The 22,040-nt window shown below is 44.8% G+C and overlaps 3 protein-coding genes across 3 annotated transcripts; 2 read left to right on the forward strand and 1 right to left on the reverse strand.

Annotated features, from left to right (window-relative positions):
* The first annotated feature begins 10,391 nt into the window (after window positions 1-10,391).
* Window positions 10,392-15,280, forward strand: LOC119277933 (PHD finger protein ALFIN-LIKE 6-like). Its single transcript, XM_037559282.1, has 5 exons — window positions 10,392-10,628; window positions 10,743-10,775; window positions 11,629-11,857; window positions 14,439-14,568; window positions 14,667-15,280. Exons 1-5 carry the CDS (start codon window positions 10,523-10,525, stop codon window positions 14,958-14,960), a joined length of 792 nt encoding a protein of 263 aa, XP_037415179.1. The 5' UTR covers window positions 10,392-10,522; the 3' UTR covers window positions 14,961-15,280.
* Window positions 15,281-15,667: 387 nt separating this feature from the next.
* LOC119277935 lies at window positions 15,668-18,314 on the forward strand. The gene is made up of 6 exons (XM_037559284.1): window positions 15,668-16,090; window positions 16,679-16,754; window positions 17,040-17,170; window positions 17,253-17,323; window positions 17,470-17,551; window positions 17,975-18,314. The coding sequence occupies exons 1-6, from the start codon at window positions 15,722-15,724 to the stop codon at window positions 17,993-17,995; spliced, it is 750 nt and encodes a 249-aa protein (XP_037415181.1). The 5' UTR covers window positions 15,668-15,721; the 3' UTR covers window positions 17,996-18,314.
* Window positions 18,315-18,361: 47 nt separating this feature from the next.
* LOC119277934 (2-C-methyl-D-erythritol 4-phosphate cytidylyltransferase, chloroplastic-like) lies at window positions 18,362-21,429 on the reverse strand. The gene is made up of 12 exons (XM_037559283.1): window positions 21,212-21,429; window positions 20,960-21,042; window positions 20,818-20,889; window positions 20,329-20,384; window positions 20,163-20,242; window positions 19,926-20,008; window positions 19,741-19,818; window positions 19,325-19,393; window positions 19,127-19,195; window positions 18,965-19,011; window positions 18,771-18,861; window positions 18,362-18,692 (listed from the first exon to the last, which is right to left on the reverse strand). The coding sequence occupies exons 1-12, from the start codon at window positions 21,333-21,335 to the stop codon at window positions 18,639-18,641; spliced, it is 906 nt and encodes a 301-aa protein (XP_037415180.1). The 5' UTR covers window positions 21,336-21,429; the 3' UTR covers window positions 18,362-18,638.
* Window positions 21,430-22,040: the final 611 nt, after the last annotated feature.

Here is a 22,040-nt window from a genome sequence, read left to right on the forward strand (position 1 = left end):
TTCTTCAAAATAAAGTTGGGATCCAAGTAAGATAAAGGGTGAGAAAACCTTACTTTCCGGCTTACTTGGCGAACTATCTGTCTTGGCAAAGGCTCTGAGTCTGAGGAAAGGATAGTTACCTCAACACCATCTGCGTTGATGGCTTCCGCTTCGTCCTAATGGTAATCAGTGTCAATAAGATAATTAAAAAATGAGCCAAGGGAGACAAGCTCTACCTCTGACTCATCATCATCATCATCCAAAGCAAATTGCTCTGAGGTGTTGGTTTTCTTCTTGGCAGGCTTCTTGACAGCCTTGCTCGTTGTTGTGACCTTCTTTGCTGGCTTGTCCTGGAGTTTCTAGTTCCAGAAAGAGGAATTGGCCTACAAAGATCAAACGATAGTGAGAAGACTATTTTAATAATGAATAAGTGGGAAAATTATTTAAAGTGCTTACATCTGGGGCTTTATTGAGGGTACAGAAAGGAGCCAAGCCGGTCTTGCTGCAAGTCTCCCAACTCTCATTAAGCAGGGACTTAGTCATTGTATTGATTGCATCATCATCCATCTCTATTTGGCAGTGGCGTTGGGGATCTTTGATGCTACCGGTATACTCACACATTAAGCCGGGCCGACAGCTTAAAGGTAAGATCCTCCATGTGACCCAGCATCGGACTAGATCGACTCCAGTCAAGCCATTGGCCATTAAGGCCCTAATCTTTGAAAAATGGGCCTATATTTGGCCCGTTCTTCTGTGTTGATCCACTCTGGGAGATGGTGTATGTTGCTAAGCCGGTTTTCACGGAAACCCGGTAGAGGATTTCCATTCGATGGAGATGTATCTTGGCAATAAAACCACGTTTGGTTCCAGTCCTTAGGATGACTGGGAAGTGTGGCAGCAGGAAAAGTGGCTTCTTTCCACCTCTGAATGGAAATGCCACCTAGTTCTAAGCTAGGCCTGTCGGTGAACTCGGTCTGCCGGTTCAAGTAGTAGAATTCCCTGAACAGTTCTACAATGGGCTCTTGTTGGAGGTACACTTTGCAAAACACTTGAAAGTTGCAGATGTTTGAAACAGAGTTGGGCCCGATGTCTTTGACGATGGAGTTTGAAGAAATGCAACACATCATGAAAAAATCTTGAGACGGGTGGAGTGAACCCATGGAGCATGTGATCGGTAAAAACTACCACTTCTCCTTCCTTCGGGGCGGGAATAGCCTGGTCTCCTGGGGCCCTCCAGTGGATATCCTCTTTGGGTGCTAAGACACCCACTTTGACATGATCATTGAGGGCTTCCTCTGTGACAGTGGAGACAACCCAGTTGCATGAAGTAATAGTTTTTGTCATCTTTGTTGATGAAAAACCTAGAAGAAAAGATGTTACCGGGTTGAGAGTATGATGTTAAGCCGGCAAGTGATTAGAGGGCAGGTATGCAAAGCAAAATTAATTGATATACAAGAAGAATAAGTGCTATAAAGGTTGGCATGATTAAACCGGCAAGGAATAGCCGGGTTATGTCAGAACATTACATTGACGGTTTAAAAGGATTCAAAGTTAAGCCAACAGGTATTTGGCGGGTTACAGGTTGTCATTTAAACCACCATGAGGAGCTAATGACTAAAGATATGGACTTGAGCTAAATTTTTACTAAGTATTGGAAAAATAGGATTCACATATCAGTTCTATTATTTTGGATCTACAGCAGTTCAAAAAAAGAGAAATAAATTCTAAACCTAAGGTCGCAGCAGTGGAAGAACTCATGTGCTCAGATGGGATATTATGCGGAAAAGGTATCTTTTGCGATTAGAAAGGGGTGCTAAACTACCACCGCGTGACTTTAGCATCATATTCAGATCAAACTACGCAATCTAAGAGAGGAAAATGAGGAATAACGAAGAACACCGGCGAACAATGAAAACCCTAATGCAGATCTGCCACGGGGAAAGATGGATCCTTACTGACGCCGATGAACAGTGAGGTGCGCCGCAGTTTTTTGTCTGTTCAGGTCGATGCAGCAGCCAGAGTTGAGGATGTTGGAGGAAGACGGCAGCGGTGGAGCTCGGGTTTGCAGAGAAGTAGAGAGGAGGAAGACAAAGACTAGGGGGCAAGGGTGAAAAGTGAAATAAGGACCCCCTGGCCCTATTTATAAGGAAGTGGATAAATGGCATGCACGGGAATTGAGGAGGCCAAAAAATGATTATGTGGCTATATGGATGCCTCGATTCTCAGGAAGTCTATTAAGATAAAGATCTGTTGAGATGATTTGGGCCTCGTGCGGAATTAATGCGCGTGATGTCATGGCGGGTTACCATGGTTTTGCGGTGTGACATCATGGCGGTTTACAATGAATTGGTAAGGAGCTAGTAATGGAAGATTCTGTCAAGTCAAGTTGTGGAGATTGATGTGAACAAGTTTAAGTCAACCTGGGGCCTAATGTTGGGGATATAACTCCTACGTATGACACGCCCAGGAGAGGTCGGGTCATGCCATTGGCGACTTAAGCATGAAGATGGCGGTTCATGGATCAAGATGATTGAAGGCCCAAGATCCGGTGGTGATTCAAGGCCCAGAGGGATGAGCCGCCATATGTTTAAACTTGTATTATAAGGCAAGCTTAGTTAGAAACCGAGCTAGTCATGTTTGTGTGAGCCGGCCGGGAGTCTGTAAGCCGCCGGGCATCAACATGTATATAAAGGGGTGACCCGGCGGTGGGTTAACTCAAGAAACAATCGATCGAGTACTAGGTCAAGCGTATTCACTCCCTGGTAATCGAAACCCAAGCAATACAACCGAAAGCAGGAGTAGGATTTTACCTCATTGAGAGGGGCCAAATCTGGGTAAACTCTGTGTCCTTTGTCCTGTTCAACCCCTTTAAGCTAACCTAGTTGCGATGGCTCCACACCTAAGTACTTTTGCTAGGGCATCTGTCATGTTAAATCCACGACAACAGTCCTTGGCGTCTGGCCCAGACACCATGGGCCTCAGCATCTGGCCCAAGGCCAGATGCCACGGTCTCCGGCGTTTGGCCCCCAGGCCTCCGCAAAACTCCTTTTGCACCGACCTAAAGCCCCGTGGGCTTTACCCCTTGGCCTAACCATATCATCATATATATATATCAATATTTACCTCTGGACCATTCTGGAGCTCCTCGTCATGTCCGTGATCTCATCCGGTACTCTGAATAACATTCAGTCACCAACATACATAACTCATATAATACTATATCATCAACGAACGTTAAGCGTGCGGACCCTACGGGTTCGAGAACTATGTAGACATGACCGAGACACCTCTCCGGTCAATAACCAATAGCGGAACCTGGATGCCCACATTGGTTCCTACATATTCTATGAAGATCTTTATCGGTCGAACCTTATGACAACATACGTATTTCCCTTTGTCTGTCGGTATGTTACTTGTCCGAGATTTGATCGTCGGTATCTTCATACCTAGTTCAATCTCGTTGCCGACAAGTCTCTTTACTCATTCCGTAATATATCATCTTGCAACTAACTCCTTAGTCACTTTGCTTGCAAGGTTCTTATGATGTGTATTACCGAGAGGGCCTAGAGATACCTTTCCGATACTCGGAGTGAAAAATCCTAATCTCGACCTATGCCAACTCAACAAACACCTTCAAAGATACATGTAGAGAATCTTTATGATCACCTAGTTACATTGTGACGTTTGATAGCACACAAGGTATTCCTCTGGTATCCAGGAGTTGCATAATCTCATAGTCGAAGGAATATGTGTTTTGTCATCAAGAAAGCAATAGCAATAAACTGAACGATCAATATGCTAAGCTAATGGATGGGTCTTGTCCATCACATCATTCTCCTAATGATGTTACCCCGTTATCAAATGACAACACATGTCTATGGTTAGGAAACCTTAACCATCTTTGATCAACGAGCTAGTCTAGTAGAGACTCACTAGGGACATAGTATTTGTTTATGTATTCAGACATGTATTTAAGTTTCCAATCAATACAATTCTAGCATGAATAATAAACCTTTATCATGAATAAGGAAATATAAAATAACAACTTTATTATTGCCTCTAGGGCATATTTCCTTCACCTAGGGCGCGCCTCTAGGGCTTGTGGCCCTCTCGTGGCTCCTCTGGCCTCCTCCCAAAGTTTCGTGGTTGTCTTCTGGACTAAGAAAAATCCTCAAAAATTTCGTTCTATTTGGTATTGATTTTCTATAAAAGACAAAAACAAGGAAAAACAACAAGTGGCACTGGTCACTAGGTTAATAGGTTAGTCCCCAAAAATGATATAAAATAGCATATTAATGCATATAAAACATCCAAGATGGATAATATAATAGTATGGAACAATCAAAAATTATAGATACGTTGGAGACGTATCATTGCCTTGTGGGCAACAGGTGGCCCCCTCTGGTATTTATTTGCTCCATTATTTTTCATATATTCAGTAGAAAATCTTCGTGAAGTTTCAGGTCAATTGGAGCTCTGTAAAATAGCTATATGTGATGTAGCTTTTTTAGGTCCAGAATTCCAGCTGCCGATAATTTTTATCTCCACGTAAATCTTGCAAAGTAAGAGAGAAAATGCATTAGAATTGCATCATAAAATGAAGTAATGATCAAAACGTTATAATAATAATAATAGGAAAACATGATGTAAAATGGGCGTATCAACTAGCATGTGAATCGTCTGTTCGGTTCACTTGACTTCCTTCTGTTCCTATGGTTTCAGGTGGGGGTGCGTAGTTCTAATGGTTCAAGTCATTTGTCATGGGTGCGGTCGGGATTGTTGTCGATCCGGTCGTTGAGTTGCCCTAGTCGGCCAACGAACTACATGGGCAGCGATCGTCGTTGTCTGTTATTGGTAAATATACAAGGAAACTACAGACATAATACAAATCTAATTACTTGTAGGCAACTCATTAGAAAATTCCTTCAAAAGGTTCACATCTAAACTATATAAGGAAGATCATTAACCCACTCACCTAAGAGCATGGTTAATAATACAACCAGCAAGATAAAGAACTAATCATGACGCCTTAAGCTAAGAAAAATCTTGTGATCCATTCAACTGCTCAAGCAAACGGATTATGTGTTGACAAATAAAGCTAGGGGAATGACCATATTCAAGGCATATACTGTTGAAAAATAAAGCTAGGGGAATGACCATATTCAAGGCATATACCAACACAGTACATATATAATATTTGTACAATTCAACAAGAAAATCCTTCAAATAGTTCACTTACATTTCGGGCTGGAGTTGGCCTCTGCGCCAATGATGCAACAGGTCATCTAGTAGACTAGACATAAGTTGTAGGCTAAGACAAAGATCACGGGACAGACGGTCCGGGCACCCGTGGCAGGGGTACCCAGAATGGCCATGGTGCAGTTGTCGGAGTGATGTATGGCGATCTCATAGGGCTTATCATCGACTGTATCATGTGATTTGATACATGCGGAGAGCGTCCGTAGTCTTTTTTTCGACAAAGGATGGATTTTATTTTCTAGAGAGTAATAAAATGAGCACACATTTGGGCTCTGCATAACTAAGATGCATACAGCCAACACCAGTACACACAAAAAAAACATCAACAAAGAGCAAAGTTATATAAGACCAAAGCTAAGCATAGGGTGAGGAAAAGGAAAAAACCCTAAAGTGGTCAGACCCGTGATTGGCAAACTATAACAATGATCATATCTGCACCAACCATCTCATGACACCACATGTACGACAAGGTTTTTTAGCAGCAATGCCTTCAGGAAGGAGGCGGCACTCAAGCGTCGTTGTCACCGGATCCAACCAACAAGGCCACAATCTAGGTTTTCACCCTGAAGAATCAGTCCTAGCAGATCCGAGCAATGCCTTCAACATAGCAATAACCTAAAAACCATCACCATTGCATGTATAACCAACTTGGGTCTGACCTAGGCTTTCTCCCCGGGGCTCAAGACCAGATGCTCGAGTAGCACCCCCATCGAAGTCAGTGATGTGTCATCGCCACCACTTTTTCGTGATCACAATAGCTAAGTGTGATGGTTCTTGCAGTACAGTATGCAGTCACCACCATCCAGCCAATCAGATCTATATCACCAACACCAAGCCATGGACCGTAGCACCACGGGTCGGCCGCCGCATGCTCAAAAGTCTAGCACCTCGGCGTCACGGTCCACTTCTAGCATAGAGCCACGACAAGTCGTGCCAGCAACTCAACCACCGCCTCGGCAGGCCATGCACGCCCAAGGACGGCCTCAATACCGAGCCAGGCATGGGGAAGCCAGCAGTCGTGCAAAACGCCAGATCTGGCCTCAAGTGCGCCGTAGCACTCCATCACGCGCCGCGGCAGCGACACTACGCATCTGCGCCGCCCACCCCATGCCACCTGGTCTACGCCTTATGCTCGTGCCGTCATGCGCCTAACCGCATCGCAAAACCATGGACAAATGCGCTGCCACGCCAAACGCCGCACCGCAAGCAGGTCGGCCCCGCCGATGCTGGCGCCGCATGGGTTTTGGCCAGCGACGCCTGGTGGCGGCGAGGGGAGGAGAAGAGGTGGCAGCTGCGGCTTCCTTGGCTGAAATAGGGTTCCGCCCGTGCCGCTCCATGGAAGCGACGCGGGGCGTTTTTAGTTTCTTTTTAATTCCTCCGCGCCCGTACTCATGTCTTGGGAGATGTAGCCATGTTGATGAATCTTGTTAACAAATCTTGGTGCCGTGCTTGTGCTTGTGTGATTGCTTTGAATCCTGCGCCTCCAATAATTCTCACAAGCCGCACATCGCTCGTATTTGACAGACTGATAAACGCTGCAAGATCATCTCTGCCTCTCCGCTCTGTTCACCGCCATGCTTCTGCCGAAAAGAAATTTTGCTCCGATGTGTTGTTGTTTCCGCTTGACCTGCGGCGAGAATCGTACGTGCCATGTGCCCCACGTCCTTGGTGATACTACCATTTTTCACTGTATTTGAGAACGTGGACGGTTTCTTCGACCAAGCAACACACTGCTCTCCCACTGCTCCAGAGTCCAGAGCGTGCGTGCTCGTTTCCGGAAACAGAAAAGCGCGGCGTCCTTGCGATTCTCCCTGCCGATGCCCCGCGAACAGCGGAACAGGAACGAGCGCGACGGCGCCAGTGAACCCGAACTTTCCCGGAGGTAGGCCAGTCAGTGCCCAACCGAACTGTCACATCGGCTCCTTCCATCGTGCTCCATGGCCCAAGGGAATGCAGCTCTTCTCGCATACTATGCGTAGGCAGTTCTCTGGATCTCTGGTATCCTATAAGAAGAGGAGGAAATTCAGGGACATGAGCTGCCATCTTTGGAGACGGGGAGGGCAGCGTGATATCTTGCTACTTCTTGGAGTTTTGGAAGAAGTAGGAGGCTGCCAGTCTGCCATGGCCGATCCTACCTTACCTGCTTCGAGCTGTGGTTGGTTTGGTCGCTCGCGCCCCAAAGTGTCCTTTTGGTTGGTACGTTCCTTTGTCGCTCCCCACTAGTGATCTCTGATCTGATCACATATTTGTTGGGGCAGGTACATGTGCCGCGGCCATGCAATTAGAACCTCAGTCATCTCCGGTGTGATATCCTTACAACAGTTTAACTAGTCCAATGCCTTATTGAAAGGGAAAAAAAATGCTAGTCACACACAAATATACAACATTTTTCTTTTGCGGGGAATAAACTACACTGTGTTGTTGTCTTTTTCTTCAATTTGCACATGTGTCCTCTTGGATCGAGTTTTAACAAATGATACTTCCTCCGATCGGATATTGGAGGGAGGAATAATTTTTGCGACATTGACAGTAAACTTTCGGTCATGCTATGGTAACAATGTCATAGACCTTCTCGAAAAAAAAACAATGTCATAGACCTAATAAGAACTTATGAAAAGTTACAAGAACTCATCACACACAAAAAAAAGTGACAAGACAAATGAAAGGACATAATTACACATCAGAAACATACAAATATTCACGTGGCCCCAACCTAACTTAGAACCGAAGGAGGAGCGCGGTAGCGACGCCATCGAATAGGATAAGGCCATGATTGTTGTCGCATTTTGAAAGGGGGATAAGGATAAGAGTTGTAAACATATCCGAAGGGTAAGCGTGGTCGCTAGAGAGTCGAGTGACTTGAGTCTACTAGTTAGGTTAGAATTTACAATGTTTTAACTAGATGGTGGAAGAATGAGACATTTGTTTTTGTGATTATGTCTGGCATGCCATTATAAACTGGCGTATGACATGTTGATAGAATTATGTCAAGATAAACACGTGAACTACTTAATATCGAGCTCTTTTCAATCCCTTCCTTCTTCTTAGGGTTTGCCGGAATGCGAGGCGAAGAAGGAGTCAACCACACCCACCTTAACGGTAAGATTAGGGTTTAGAGTGAAATTATTAGCACAACGGTTAACCAAAGCCCCCATCAATGCACGGAACCTCGTTGGCGAGATCAAGATCGGAAAAGGTGGGAAGGAATGGAAAGAACCAACAACGTCATAAACCCTTGCCGGAACGAAAAGAAGAAGGGAACGTGGCGTCTAGATTTAGGTTAGAAGGAGATAAAACCGGAGACTTGATCTAGGGATGGATATCCAATGGTTTGCAATTGATGGCCAAATTTGGAGTCACATTTGTAGCACTTACCTCTTGGGGAATCATACTCTCGTGCAACGGACGGTTGAGATTTTGCCCCTTGATGTAATAGACAGTCGGAAAGTCGTCGTGCTAAAGCCCCGTAGGACCAGCGCACCAGAGCAGCAACCATCGCCGACGAACAAAGTCATAGATCGGAAGGATCAAATCTGTAAACATCCAAACGGAGACGGACGAAGAATGGATCCAAACAGATCCACCAAAGACCAGCACCGGCCGAATCCTGCGACATATGACAGAGACACACGTCCACATGCCCTTCGATGACGCCAGATGCACCATCGAGACGGGGATAGAACGTGGGAGTCATTATTCCTACAGAGGTACATCGCCGCCGTCACACATCCCAAACCATTACACCGAACCTAACAAGAACGAGAAATGGAGTCTCCCCCATCAGCTGAGGGCCGAAGTCCTCTGCACCTCTATGGCCTAAAAGCCACCAGAGATGGGGCAGACTGGTGGCAGCATTGACGGGAAGAGAATGAAAGTTTAAGATCTTTTCTTATGGAGGAGGAAAGAGAAGGCTCAGCCGCACTATGGTATTCTTACAACAGTTTAACTAGTCCAATACCTTATTGAAAGGAAAAAACCTAGTCACACACAAATATATAGTATTTTTCTTTTGCGGAGAACAAACTACACCATGTTGTTGTCTTTTTCTTCAATTTGCACATGTGTTGTCTTGAATCGTGTTTTAACAAATGATACTTCCTTCCGGTCGGATTGAGGGGAGTAGTAATTTTTGGCGACATTGACCATATTTTTCAGTCATGCTATGGTAACAATGTCATAGATCTAATAAGAACTTGTGAAATATAAGTTACAAGAAAAACTCATCACAAAAAGAAAGTTACAAGATAAATGTAAGGACATGATTACACATCAGAACACAAACAAAAATTCACGTGGCCCCAACCTAACTTAGAACTGAAGGAGGAGCGTAGTAGCGACACCGTCAAAGAGGAGAAGAGCATGATTGTTGTCGCATTGTGAAAGGGGATAAGGATGAGAGTTGTAAACAGATTCGAGGATAAGCGTGTACGCCAGAGAGTTGAGCGACTTGAGTCTAGTACTTAAGTTAGAATTTACAATGTTTTAACTAGATGGTGGAAGAATGAGACATTTGTTTGCGTGATTATGTCTGGCATGCCATTATAAACCGGGGTATGAAATGTTGATAGAATTATGTCAAGATAAACACGCGAACTACTTAATATCAAGCTATTTTCAATCCCTTCCTCTTTCTTAGGGGTTGGCGGAATGCGAGGCCAAGTAGTCAACCACACACCCCTTGATGGTAAAGATTAGGGTTTGAAGGTGAAACTGTTAGCACAACGGTTAACCAGAGCCTTCATCGATGCAGGTGCAACGATAACACGGAAGATGGGGTACGAAACCTCGCTAGCGAGATTTGAATCGACAAAAGGTGGAAGGAATGGAAAGAATCAACAACGTCATAAACCCTTGCCGAGACGGAAGGAAGAACCGAACGCGGCGTTTCGATTTAGGTTAAAAGAAGAAGATAAATCCGGATACTTGATCTAGGGATGGAGATCCAATGGTTTAAAAATCGATGGCCAAATTTGGAGTCACGTTTTGTAGCACTCACCTCTTGGGAAATCATGCTCCCGCGCAACGGACGGCTGAGATTTTGCCCTAGGGCCGAACGCACGATCGAGACGGATCGGCCAAAGCCGGGCACAAATACTCGCGGAAGCACCCACGGGATTCCCCGGAAATAAAACCCACTCCTCCTCCATCTCCACCTCCACCTTCCAGGCTGCCTGCCCCTCCTCTTTCTCTCTTCCCCCCTGCGCTCCCACCACCGCCTCCTCCCCGTCGCCGCGCCCCGCCGCCGCGCTCGCCGGGAACCCTAGACGCCATTGCCCAGGCCCCCATGGACGGCGCCGGCGCAGGAGGGGCGTACGTCGCGCGCACGGCGGAGGAGGTCTTCCGCGACCTCCGCGGCCGCCGCGCCGGCATGATCAAGGCCCTCACCGAAGGTGCGCGCGCGCTCCCGGCCCCCGCCCCCTCCCGAATCGGCCCTCCCGATTCTCGCTTCTTTTCCCCTGGATTCGCGTGGCTGAGCTGTTTGTTTCCCCTTGCTGTCGTTGCAGATGTGGACAAGTTCTTCAAGCTCTGCGACCCTGGTGAGCGCCTCCGATCTCCTCGGGTTTCTCGCCCGTGCCGGGGATTCTTGAATGAGGGGGTCTTTTCTTGTTCGGCTGTTTGAGTTCGGTTGCTTTAGTGTTAGATTGGAAGCTGAAATTGGAGAATTTTCGGTTCCGTTTCCTCCCTCACGTGCTGCTTCGAGTTGGGATTATCGGTGTTTTTCGGGTGCCTTACATCAATGCTGTGCTGGGCTCCGGATGCTGGGTTTTCTTGAAAGATTGGGACTCCGGGTCGTAGTTCTTCAACAGAGAAAAGTATTCCGGGGGTTGATTGGAACTGGGGAATCAGGGCTAGGTCTTCCTTTCTTGTGGAATTGTAGCACTCGGTTGTTGCCATCAGACTGAGATTGGTAGCTTCACCGGTCAATTTTACTGAAAATGAATAATATATTAGGCAAGTTGCTGCTGACTAGTTGACTTCTGGTGTGTTTTTGGTGCCTTTGCAGCTCTGTGTATGCGTTTCTTTGTTAGGTTCATCGCTGTTGCCTTAGCCAATTTAGTGGAGTCCTGGGCATTAGCGACATGACGACGGGGCTGGGTAGTAGTGAAACTGATTTAGCAATGTCCTTTCGTTGCATTGGTAGCACAGGGCATCGATATCAGTGCATCTGGTTGTAATAAGTGATTGCTTACCCTATTCATGTACTCCTAATTACTGTGGAGTTTTCGTTGCTTACCATCATTGAACATTATATTACGATTTGGTCCACATCGCTATATGCATGACAATTCCACTCTAGTGAGCACTGTAGTTCTGGGCATGTTTACTCAGTCTGACTGATGCTGTACAGGGTATTATTGCTACTGCCACTAATCCCATGTTATTGAACAGAAAAGGAGAACTTGTGCCTTTATGGATATCCCAATGAGACATGGGAAGTGACCTTGCCAGCTGAGGAAGTGCCCCCAGAGATCCCTGAACCAGCATTAGGAATCAACTTCGCTAGGGATGGAATGAATGAGAAGGATTGGTTGGCGCTAGTTGCAGTTCACAGTGATTCCTGGTTACTGTCCGTCGCATTCTACTTTGGAGCCCGCTTTGGCTTCGACAAAGAAAATAGGTAATTATTCTACTATTGTTGAACTATGTGGGGTTCTTTTCCCCTCTCATGTGCACTCCTTTTTTTACTCTCGATTTCATTTCATTGTGAAATATGCATGATCAGTATGGTTCATGTTTTAGGATTCCTGTCAATGCCTGTTAACTGTTGCTCCAACACACAATTGTTTAGTGCCGGGATTGTCAAATGGAATGTGTTCTATGCATATTTCTTACTGTGGACCATGTAAAAAAGATATGATATTACACTGGCAAGTTAAACTAGTGAGAAATATCAAACTTAAATTGGTTATAACATATGTTTATCAGCTTTATCATATTTGAATTTTATATTTTAGCTTGAAAGTTACGAATTTCCAGGCCCTGTTGTGATATGAACAGTAAGGGTCTGACTGGAAATGTGTTTTACTTAATTATGTTCTCTCAGGGTTTTCTGTTTGCAGTTATAATTTCACATATTTTTGTCAGTAGCGAGTGGACTCTGGAACCATGTTTTAGCATGATCTTTTGTAGGTTATTTTACCATCATGATTCATAGAGATTACATAAGTATAATATGAGGCATTCTGTATATGAAATGTTAAATGCATTTACTGGTGAGAGCTGCGGGATGACTTGATTTGCATTTTTTTCACATCTTTGTCCTGTCTACTTTACTGTCACAAACATGACATTGACATGTTAGTAGTGCATCAAGTGTCTATACCTTTCTTTAGTGGATATCAGTTGTGCTGCATGGAGAGAAACGATGATGATGTTGATTTATATGCTATTACTGCTGCATATACTTTTGAACTGTTACTTGAAATATAAGCTTTACGTGATGCCTCATGGTTACTCCATTAATTCTCATCTTTCCTTGCTATATCATACTAGACTTAAATATGTTTTTTGACAGTTGATTCATTATTCGTGTTTGTGGTTCAAAAGATGGTTTTGCTTGAGAAAATGAATCTTTTACTATTTGGAGTAGGCGCTGCCTTACTGCAGTTAGTTATGTTTGTTTTGTAGCACAGCGTAATGTACATGTTGGCACAGCATGGTGTATATCCAATGCCTTCGCACTTCACAGATATTGGAAAATGTTGCCAGTCATTTAGAAAATGTGCACCATGGTTGAAGAGGGTTTGCATCCTACAAAATAAACATAGTTCACCATATTAACCACTCGTGTTCTATGGCAACCAGTTATCTGTTTTTAGACAATGTGACTGCATCCATGATTTCTACATTTGAAGTAAGAACTACAATAAGTCATTTGCAATTTTGTGGCGATCTTTCACCAAGTAAAGCAACGACCTTGAAGTCTTGAGATGTTTCTGCTTTGTTGGCATAAACACATGCACGCCTCTAAGCCACTCTCACAGTCACACACGAACTGCTTCCGCTATTCTATGCACAGTTTACTGATCAGTAGAATGAATCTTGGCTGTGAAACAGAATGTTTAGTTGTTTGCTGTGTTAGGCTGAGTCCATTTTTGCACAGAGTTTCTTTGTTTAAGGTGTTAAATGCCATTGGCTGTTTGTCTGTTTGAACAACTCATGCTTAAATGGTTTTAGCAACCATGGATTTCTTTTTTGGTCTGAAAGACATTATACTAAAAATATAGAGCTATATCCACTTCCTTAGAAGTTATAACTGCACTACCCAGAAAGACTTTTGTTTTTCCCCTCTCCTGTTTCTGTATCCTTTCTCCTTTTGCACTGAGTTGTTTCTAATATTTTGTACAATTTACCAACTCAATATTAAAAGCATGAAGACCTCCTTTTCTGGACATTAGAGTCATCATGTCATACTAGTGTTCTGTAGTTCTCAGTGCAGATGATTTGATACAGGATGAACGATCAGGGCTTAAGAATGGGGGTATCGGGATGAATCAAATCATACTAGTGTTCTGTGGTCTTCTTATACAAAGGACTTTTGCTATTTTTCTGTTCTGCACATCTTCCCATTCTCTTTTAGTTTCTCCTGTGTGTTCCATAAGAACCTAGGGTGGCAAACTGTATCAGCTTCTTTCCAAGCAAGACAGTGCCGAGTGGCTGACTAATGTGGGGATAATAGCATTGATAGTTGTAGCCAGAGTCAAAACAACCTCGCAACCATTAAAAAAACAGGAGAGGGGTTTCCTGCTTAGTTGTCAAAAATGGCTTGAAGCTTGCGGGGAGGAATAGCCATGTTTACATGAACATTGGGTGTGCATGAAAACTTTATTGGCTGGAAATGCAAACCCACTAGATTGAGAAAGAATAGCCAGGTTCACAGTGTGATAAGAAGATGGGCCATTCATAAGAATTTGGTTGGGTCTGCTGGAAATATAAACCAACTAGATTATCTTCACTATCTAAAGTATGCACCTTTGCTACTATTAGGGGAATGGGGAGCACTTTGTATCTTGCCAAAAGTTGCTCTGCAAAGTCTTTACCTAATCCAGTGCACTCTATCTGAATTTGTTGTGTTTGCATTTTCATCTGTTAGAAAACAGATCCCTGCTGTAACTGATTATTTTATCCCAAGTAAAGTTTGCCTACCTTCCAAATTCCAATGTTACATTTTGATGCTACTTGATTATTTTCTTGTGCAGGAGGCGACTATTCAACATGATAAACAACTTGCCCACCATATACGAGGTAGTGACAGGAATCGCCAAGAAGCAGTCAAAGGAAAAGACTCCGAACAGCAGTAGCAAGAGCAGCAAGCCCAGTATGAAAGTGGTAAGTGCAACAGCACCTTTCTTTTCGCTGCCATGGATGGTGTTATGGAGTCACTCGTGATCCACTCTTGCTTATGCTTGCTGGGTGGCTGGCTGCAGCTCTCGAGGGCCGAGCCCCGTGCAAAGGCCAAGGTGCCAGCCCCCAAGGACGAGGAGGAGAGCGGCGAGGACGAGGGGGACGACGAGGAGGAGGAGCACGACAACACCCTGTGCGGGACCTGCGGCACCAACGACGGCAAGGACGAGTTCTGGATCTGCTGCGACAACTGCGAGAAGTGGTACCACGGCAAGTGCGTCAAGATCACGCCCGCCCGGGCGGAGCACATCAAGCACTACCGGTGCCCGGAGTGCACCAACGGCGGCTCCAACAGCAACAAGAGGGTCAAGACATGAGCGGGGCGGCGCCGGAGGAGGAAAGCCGCGCCGCGCTTGCTGCGAGGAAAACCAAGCAATCTTCGCCCGGCCTCTAGATACCATTTATTCATGGCTTAGTTTCCTTCCTAGTCTGTAAGCGTGTTTCATCATCATGTTTTAAGAAAACTTGAGATTTTTCGTGTGTGAGTTGACATCAACCAGCCTTTCTTTCTAGCATGTAAACTCTGTCGACTGCCCAGCTGACCATTGCTTCATTATTCGTGGACCCTTTGTAGTTCCTGACTCTGTTGCCGTCATTCGTGTTGGAATTTGCACTGATCCTGGGTTGCTTGCTTGAAGCCGTCTTGCTCTGTTGATCGAACACATATTTGTCAGGATGTTTGGTTAATACTACTAGAAAGCCATCAATTCATCATAGTATTAACCAAACATTCTTACAAATATGGTGATTTTTTTGTTTGACACTGGAATGGTCGGGTGATTTCTTTTCCTGCTGTCTGTCTTGCTTGTGTTGCAAAACAGCAATGACTTACAGGATACGCTTTTTTTTTAGAATCACTTGCAGGATACACGGGTCCCTCCTCACAGGTCTGGGCCTACGCAACGCAGACGGCGAGAACGGGCCGCACGGCGAAGCCCAGCCCACCAAGTAGCGAAACCCGGCCACTGTCGGAGCCCAAAGCTAAACCCACCAAAAAAATCCGTCCGACCGAAGACGACCCATCCGCCGCGCCGCATCCAACCCATCTTCTTTCCTCCGCCGCCGCTCCGGTGGTGCGATGGCCGCGCGGGCCCTCCTCCTCCGGACAACCGCCCGCTGCTGCTCCCCTCTCCACTCCCCATCCGCCGCCCCGCGCCTGCACCCGCGGCTCCGCAGCCACGCCGCCGCTCCCCAGCTCCGCTTCCCCGCGCTCTCCTTCTCCGCCTCCGCCGCGTCCACCAGCTCGCACGGCCCCGGCGGCGGTGACGCCGGCGAGGGGGAGGATGACAAGGGAGCGTACGAGAACTACCTGGGGATGAGCGACGACGAGCTCATGGCGCAGTGCGACATGGGCACCTTCAAGTCCTCCGGCCCCGGCGGCCAGCACCGCAACAAGCGCGAGTCCGCCGTGCGCCTCCGGCACCACCCCACCGGCATCGTCGCCCAGGTCAGCTTCCATTGTCCAGTTGGACTGCGAGTGTGCAGCCCAAAACAGAGTGGTTAATTTAGCCGTGATGTCCAGCCCAGTGCTTAACGGATGTTGGTTCTAACGGTGGACTTGTAGCTTCTGGGAGATGGAGTTACTTGGAGCTTTAGAGGCGCATTGCCTAATTGAGAGATTTATGCTTCAATTCAACTAACATAATGGTTATTGCTGTACCAACAATATATGTACCCATCATGGCTGACAGAATTTTTTATTGCTGTACCAACAAAGATCAATATGTCGTTGTTTCAGTTAGTGCCGCGGCAAACCTTCATCGATGTCTTTGAACCCAAACATCTTGCACTAACCCTCTTAAATGAACATTCTATGCAATGCTTACCATGTTCGTGTTTGATCGGTATGAAATGTTGCTTTCCCCACTGAATTCATACAATCATCACACTGAACTTCAAAGTTCAAACCAACCAAATGCCTGATTCTTAATATATATTTTCCCTTCATGTCAGCCATCTTATGTGGTAGAACTAGCTCTTTCTCCACTCCTTCAGTCCTTTGCATGATAGTTTATCTCATCGTGCTTCCCCACAGGCTGTGGAGGATAGGTCACAACATAAGAATCGATCATCTGCTTTGTCTCGGCTTCGGACCCTGATTGCTCTTAAAGGTAAATCTGATGTGCTTCAAGTTATGCATGTTTTAGCTCAGTAAATGTTTAAGTAATATCATGTACACCTAATACCACGACTTTGTGACCTAAATGGCTCAGAACTTATTATGTTAGTTGCAAATAACCCCAAACCAGCAACCTAATGTTTCAATAATTGTTTATCTTGATCACCATGCACTTATCATAATTTACAGCAGCTAGAATGATCGGGTTATGTTTACATCATTTGTTTTCAATTTCCATGGTAGTCATTTAACATTTTGGCCGTTCACATCTTATCAGTTAGGAGGCCGATAAACCTTGATAACTACACTCCTCCAGTTGAACTTCTTCAGATATTGCCACTGAAGTCTACCATTCGATCAAAGGATGTTGGTAGCCAAATTGGCCCAAATAACCCAAAATTTTCTCAAGTATGCTTCTCTTCTTATCTCATGCTCAATGTTGCCAATTTGAATGCCTCCGTTTCCAATGTTCTCTTCTTTTTGTGAGCAGGGAATGCAAGCTTTATTAGATCTTCTATTTGCTGTTGAAGGTTCTGTATCAGAGGCAGCGAAAATTCTAGGGTAATGCATGACTTTCTAGTCTTTTTGGCAAGTGTAACAAAACAATCTGTTATAAAAAATGGGTGCTAGTTTACAACATGTTCACTCCATTTGGTATTATGAAACCATCTTCTATACAATATGTTGAACTACTTGACATAATGCAGCCTAAGCACTGGTGCCTTGTCAAGGTTAATTCTATCAGATGATTCTCTCCGAGCGGCTGCAAATGAACTGCGGGCCTCCAAGGTATTCCTGCAAATCAGTGTCCAGCTGGTTGTACATGTCTGTTTGTTGAGAAAAGAACAATACAGATCGCATGCCAAAAATCTGCACTCCATAGTCAAGTTCCAGCAATAACTAGTTATGTCACCCAGTTTCCAGGGTACCCAAGCTTAGGTGTACTATGACTTCAGTTTCCAGATCACCAGCCATGATATGATCTCCTATTTCAATACTAGGATTTTGTTGCAATAATATTATTTGAAAATTTTTATGCTAGCTAAATCATGGGTCAATTTGTGTTACTGAAACCGTATTGTCATATTCCCCATCACATCCTAAGTTTGAGCCTTGGCTGAACTCTGAAGCCACATTTCAGTTCCAAATTCAGCAATTTGTTGCATGCTTGCTACTCAAATGAAGATCTTGACCACATATCTGTCTCTGCAGGGACTGAAGCCACTAAGATGATGCCCCTTTACAATGTTATCATCTTCTGCTGCGCTACAGTTGCCAAGGTGTCTCATTGCTCATGATTTCATGGCATGCCATTGGAGCTTATGCCCAATTCCTTAGCGCAAGAAATGCAAAGCATAAACAGGGTATGTCTTATACAGGACCATCATCATGCCTGGTTGTTTGTTGGTTGTCGCACACCATTGTAACCTCGTTGTTGTACAGTGCAATTGTACTTTAACATGTTGCCATCGCTTGATGATGCCTTCAACAAATTGGATCTACTTAATATAAGTTTAAGCGATATAGCGCCTTTTGTTACCAAACTACTTTTCATATTTGTGTCCATTTGCTGCGTTGTGTCAACTGTCAAGCATGAACTCAACCAAAAAACCTTGCCGTATTTTCATTCGCACAGAAAGAATGTTACATACAGGTTATCTATCTCGTGTATGAGCTACTCCCTCTGTCCCAGAATATAAGAACGTTTTTGACATGATGCTAGTGTTAAAAACATTATTATATTTTGGGACGGAGGGAGTACATGTTTATTTTTCTAGTTCCCAAGAGGCCAAAACTGTGGAAAGGCAATGGAATGTCGTACTGACAAATTCATACAGGTGCCTCTCAAATGAAGTAAACATTGTTAATATTGGCCCTATTTATCGTTCATCAAACGCTCAGCTAAGAGCATGTCATCAGGAGTAGTCACCTGCATCAAGTTCACATTTTGAGGTTCAGTTAATTCAAAAAGTTCAGAATATACTAGTTTAAATAGCTAACATGATACCTTGATGTTTGTATAAGAGCCCTCAGTGATATAAACAGGATGTTTCAAGTATTCTACGATGGAAACATCATCAGTGACCTCAAGGCCATCCCTGTGAGTGCAAAGTTTAATCAGCAAGAAGAAAATGAAAAGGGAATTAGTATATCAGTGACCTCAAGGCCATCCCTGTGAGTGCAAAGTTTAATCCAGCTAACCTCTTAACAAGCTCGAAACCATCTTTGAGCAAATTAGGTTTCATCACCTACAATCAGAATATATTTCCATGTCATACTGTATCCCCCCACATAAAAATGAGCATGGAGTTATGGGAAATACAAATCATGAAATGTTCTTATTAGACGCAATACTATGATTACCTGTGGAGTTTGCATCTCCCAGAGGGTTTTCCTATCGAGGGTTTTTACGACGAAAGAATCGCTGTTGGCCTGGAGACAAAAGAAGAGAGAGGATTAAAGTTGCACAGCAAGAATGCAGTATGCTATTATTAGGTAATGACCGAGGATCTTTGCAAGCTCATCTTTTATTGATGAATATCTAGATGTATAAACAGTAACCTCCTTTATAGTAGCTTTGACAGGCACACCAAGAACAGCTGCTCCATGCACGGCAGCATCTTCCAAGACCTAGTCAGTAAAATCAAAACCAATATTATTACTTGAGCGACCTGGAAGATTTTACAAATATTACCTTTCCCCCTTTAAAAGTTACTGTGAAATACCAAAGCACCAGGATTAAATAAGAAATTCTTCAATTTTTCTCAAGGCAGCATAAAGAAGTTGGAAGCCAGATATTTTATCATGCATGTAGTATAATTCACAAAAATATCAGTTGCAACTTCTAAGGGGAGAGTTTTCTGTTAGTTGATGACTGCGCAAGAAGTTCCCTTCTTAGGAGAAAAAAGAAACAGATCCAAGAACATCTTACAAGGCACGCTATGATGGATAATTCATGCTGGATCATAGAAGGTAACCTTTTTTACATCTTCAGAGGATACCAAGGGTCTTGCAGAATCATGGACACAAACAAGTTCTGAATCTCCATCAATTTCCTGTGGACAAATTTTTTTTGTTCACAAATTACACAAATGTTGAAGATATCTACAATATTGGTGTACAAAAGCAGCATAACAAGCAGTATAGGTGGGCTACCACTAACCTGAAGTCCATTAAAAACAGAGTCTTGTCTCTCTTTTCCCGGGGTTGTAAATTTCATAGGTATCTGCAAGTTTTCAACAAAACCTGTGGAAACAGTTGACTGATGAACATCTTACTTCGAGGCTGTACTGTATCATTCTTTAAATTTGGTCACAGGACTAAACTCTAATAAGGCGTAGATGCTAGATTTATAAAAAGCCTAGTGAAAACAATGAGTATGGGAAGAGTCCAGACGAACCTTCAAATACATTTTTGTAGGACGGATCGCACACCACTACGACTTCTTTCACTTCCTTCATTCCACAGAATGTCCTTAAACTGTGGGACAAAAATGTACGTATTTCATGTCGGCATTAAATTGCCATATCAGGCAATTAATAAGTTCTACGCTAAGGAAATGAAACCTGTGCAGTGCAATTGGTACTCCCAGTAATGGTAGATACTGCTTGGGCATATTGGCCTGTCATAAAAGGTGGAGGGGAGTTTAGTTACATTCATCACCCACTGAAAGGATTCGCTAGTTCAGTGCAAAGTACTAGAGTTATTTCGAAGCAGCACAATTGCTCACAGCAAATCTAAAGTTGATATCATCAAGCATTGTTGCACTGATGTCCGTTCATTTTGTTTAACACTACTCCTAATGTTCAAGAAAGATACAAATCTCTTGTACACTACATTTATCTTCACTTATAGCACGAAAAAGTCGTATAGATACACCATCAGGGTGCATATCAACAATAGAAGGACAGCTATGGCATTTCCCACCAGAATTGTCACACTAATGTAATGAACATAACCCAGAGCGATACACAGAACACACCAAGGCCATACACTTGAGAACAACAGCCATTAGTGGAAGCTAAGTTTGGAGCATGATGAGATAGAGAAAATACCCCCATTCTCTTTCCTTGCCCTCCGGACAAGAGGACCACCGAGACGCTCCTCTCCTTGACAGCCTCCCCGCCCTGGCAAAAACAGAACCCTCAGCCAAAAGAGCTCACATCACACAGGCGTGTCATCCAAAGTCCACCGTACCTGCGCGCCGTCTGGTTCGGCAGCGCAGATGGCTGAATGCGAACGCCTCGTGCTCCGCCGCGGAGCAACCCCGCAGCTCCCACCTGGCCACGGTTGACCCCGACAAAAAGGAATGCCTCAGTACAGCAGCAGCGGATAAGAATTTACAGACAATCGGATTGGAACTCCAGCAAGCTCGCAGCTCCGGTGGCGCCAAGCCGAAACGAACGGATTAGAGGCGATTGGCCTGGAGCAACAGGAGCGATCCTTTACCAATCCGCAGGCGGCGGACGGGAAGCAGTACGGCCGCGGGGCATGGAGGCGGCGTCGGGGCGGAAGGGGGCCGCGCGTGGGAGTGGAGGTGGAGGTGGAGGTGGAGGCAGAGGCGGAGCTCCATGCCGGAGGCGCTGGTAGGTGGCCCAATGGGAGGGAGAGGGCGGATGGTGCTGCTGGCGATGGGCGGCCGGAGCGGAGGCGACAAAAACAGTGGGAGGAGGCATCCGGGAACGGAAGTGAGGTGTGGTGCGGATGCGTTCCGGTCAATCTCGGCCGTCCACGAGTTCTGTTTTTCTCCGTCACGTGGAAGGACTGCCCACCATTTTGCGTCAACGGGTCATAGGTTCCCTTTTCCAATTATTATCCACAACTGCTCTTTTTTGTTTTGTTTAAGTATTATCTTAGTTTTGGACCCTGATAAATTTCAAACGTCATTTTTTGTGAAAATTGCCATGTTTGCCAGCTAAACTTGTCACCTCGCGTCAACTATAGCTGTCATGAAAAATATTCGAGTTGCCATGCTTAAAATCCAACGTTCAGGATTTATCATTTTCGCAGGTTTTACTCTTCAGAGAAGGACCATCAATCAAACCTCATTATTCCTCACAAGCCTACAAAGACAAGGCTAGACGCCCAAAATTCAAAGAGAAGGCTCCGCCACAACTGCGCCAATAACCCCTAAAGTATAACTCAACGGCCAAAACGACCAATGAAAGAATACGTCATTGAGCCATATCGTCGAGATGGGCAGGCGGATAGGGGACGGTTCCCGGATTATGAGGAATGGGAGCCTCATGCGTTCGGGCGAGGATCAGAGCATCTCCAG

The sequence above is a fragment of the Triticum dicoccoides genome, chromosome 3B (assembly GCF_002162155.2).
Source record: "Triticum dicoccoides isolate Atlit2015 ecotype Zavitan chromosome 3B, WEW_v2.0, whole genome shotgun sequence".
Classification (NCBI taxonomy): Eukaryota; Viridiplantae; Streptophyta; class Magnoliopsida; order Poales; family Poaceae; genus Triticum; species Triticum dicoccoides.

Bases quoted from the DNA above. Each gene is read 5' to 3' on its own strand.
- LOC119277934 (XM_037559283.1), bottom strand. From the start codon at position 21,335: ATGGAGCTCCGCCTCTGCCTCCACCTCCACCTCCACCTCCACTCCCAC. The intron at 19,819-19,925 runs GTTAGTGGTAGC...ATTTGTCCACAG, and splicing joins CTGTTTTTAATGGACTTCAG to GAAATTGATGGAGATTCAGA. The intron at 18,693-18,770 runs GTATCATGTTAG...AACTTGATGCAG, and splicing joins GCTCTTATACAAACATCAAG to GTGACTACTCCTGATGACAT.
- LOC119277933 (XM_037559282.1), top strand. From the start codon at position 10,523: ATGGACGGCGCCGGCGCAGGAGGGGCGTACGTCGCGCGCACGGCGGAG. The intron at 11,858-14,438 runs GTAATTATTCTA...TTTCTTGTGCAG, and splicing joins GGCTTCGACAAAGAAAATAG to GAGGCGACTATTCAACATGA. The intron at 14,569-14,666 runs GTAAGTGCAACA...GGCTGGCTGCAG, and splicing joins GCAAGCCCAGTATGAAAGTG to CTCTCGAGGGCCGAGCCCCG.
- LOC119277935 (XM_037559284.1), top strand. From the start codon at position 15,722: ATGGCCGCGCGGGCCCTCCTCCTCCGGACAACCGCCCGCTGCTGCTCC. The intron at 16,755-17,039 runs GTAAATCTGATG...ACATCTTATCAG, and splicing joins GACCCTGATTGCTCTTAAAG to TTAGGAGGCCGATAAACCTT. The intron at 17,552-17,974 runs GTATTCCTGCAA...CTGTCTCTGCAG, and splicing joins ATGAACTGCGGGCCTCCAAG to GGACTGAAGCCACTAAGATG.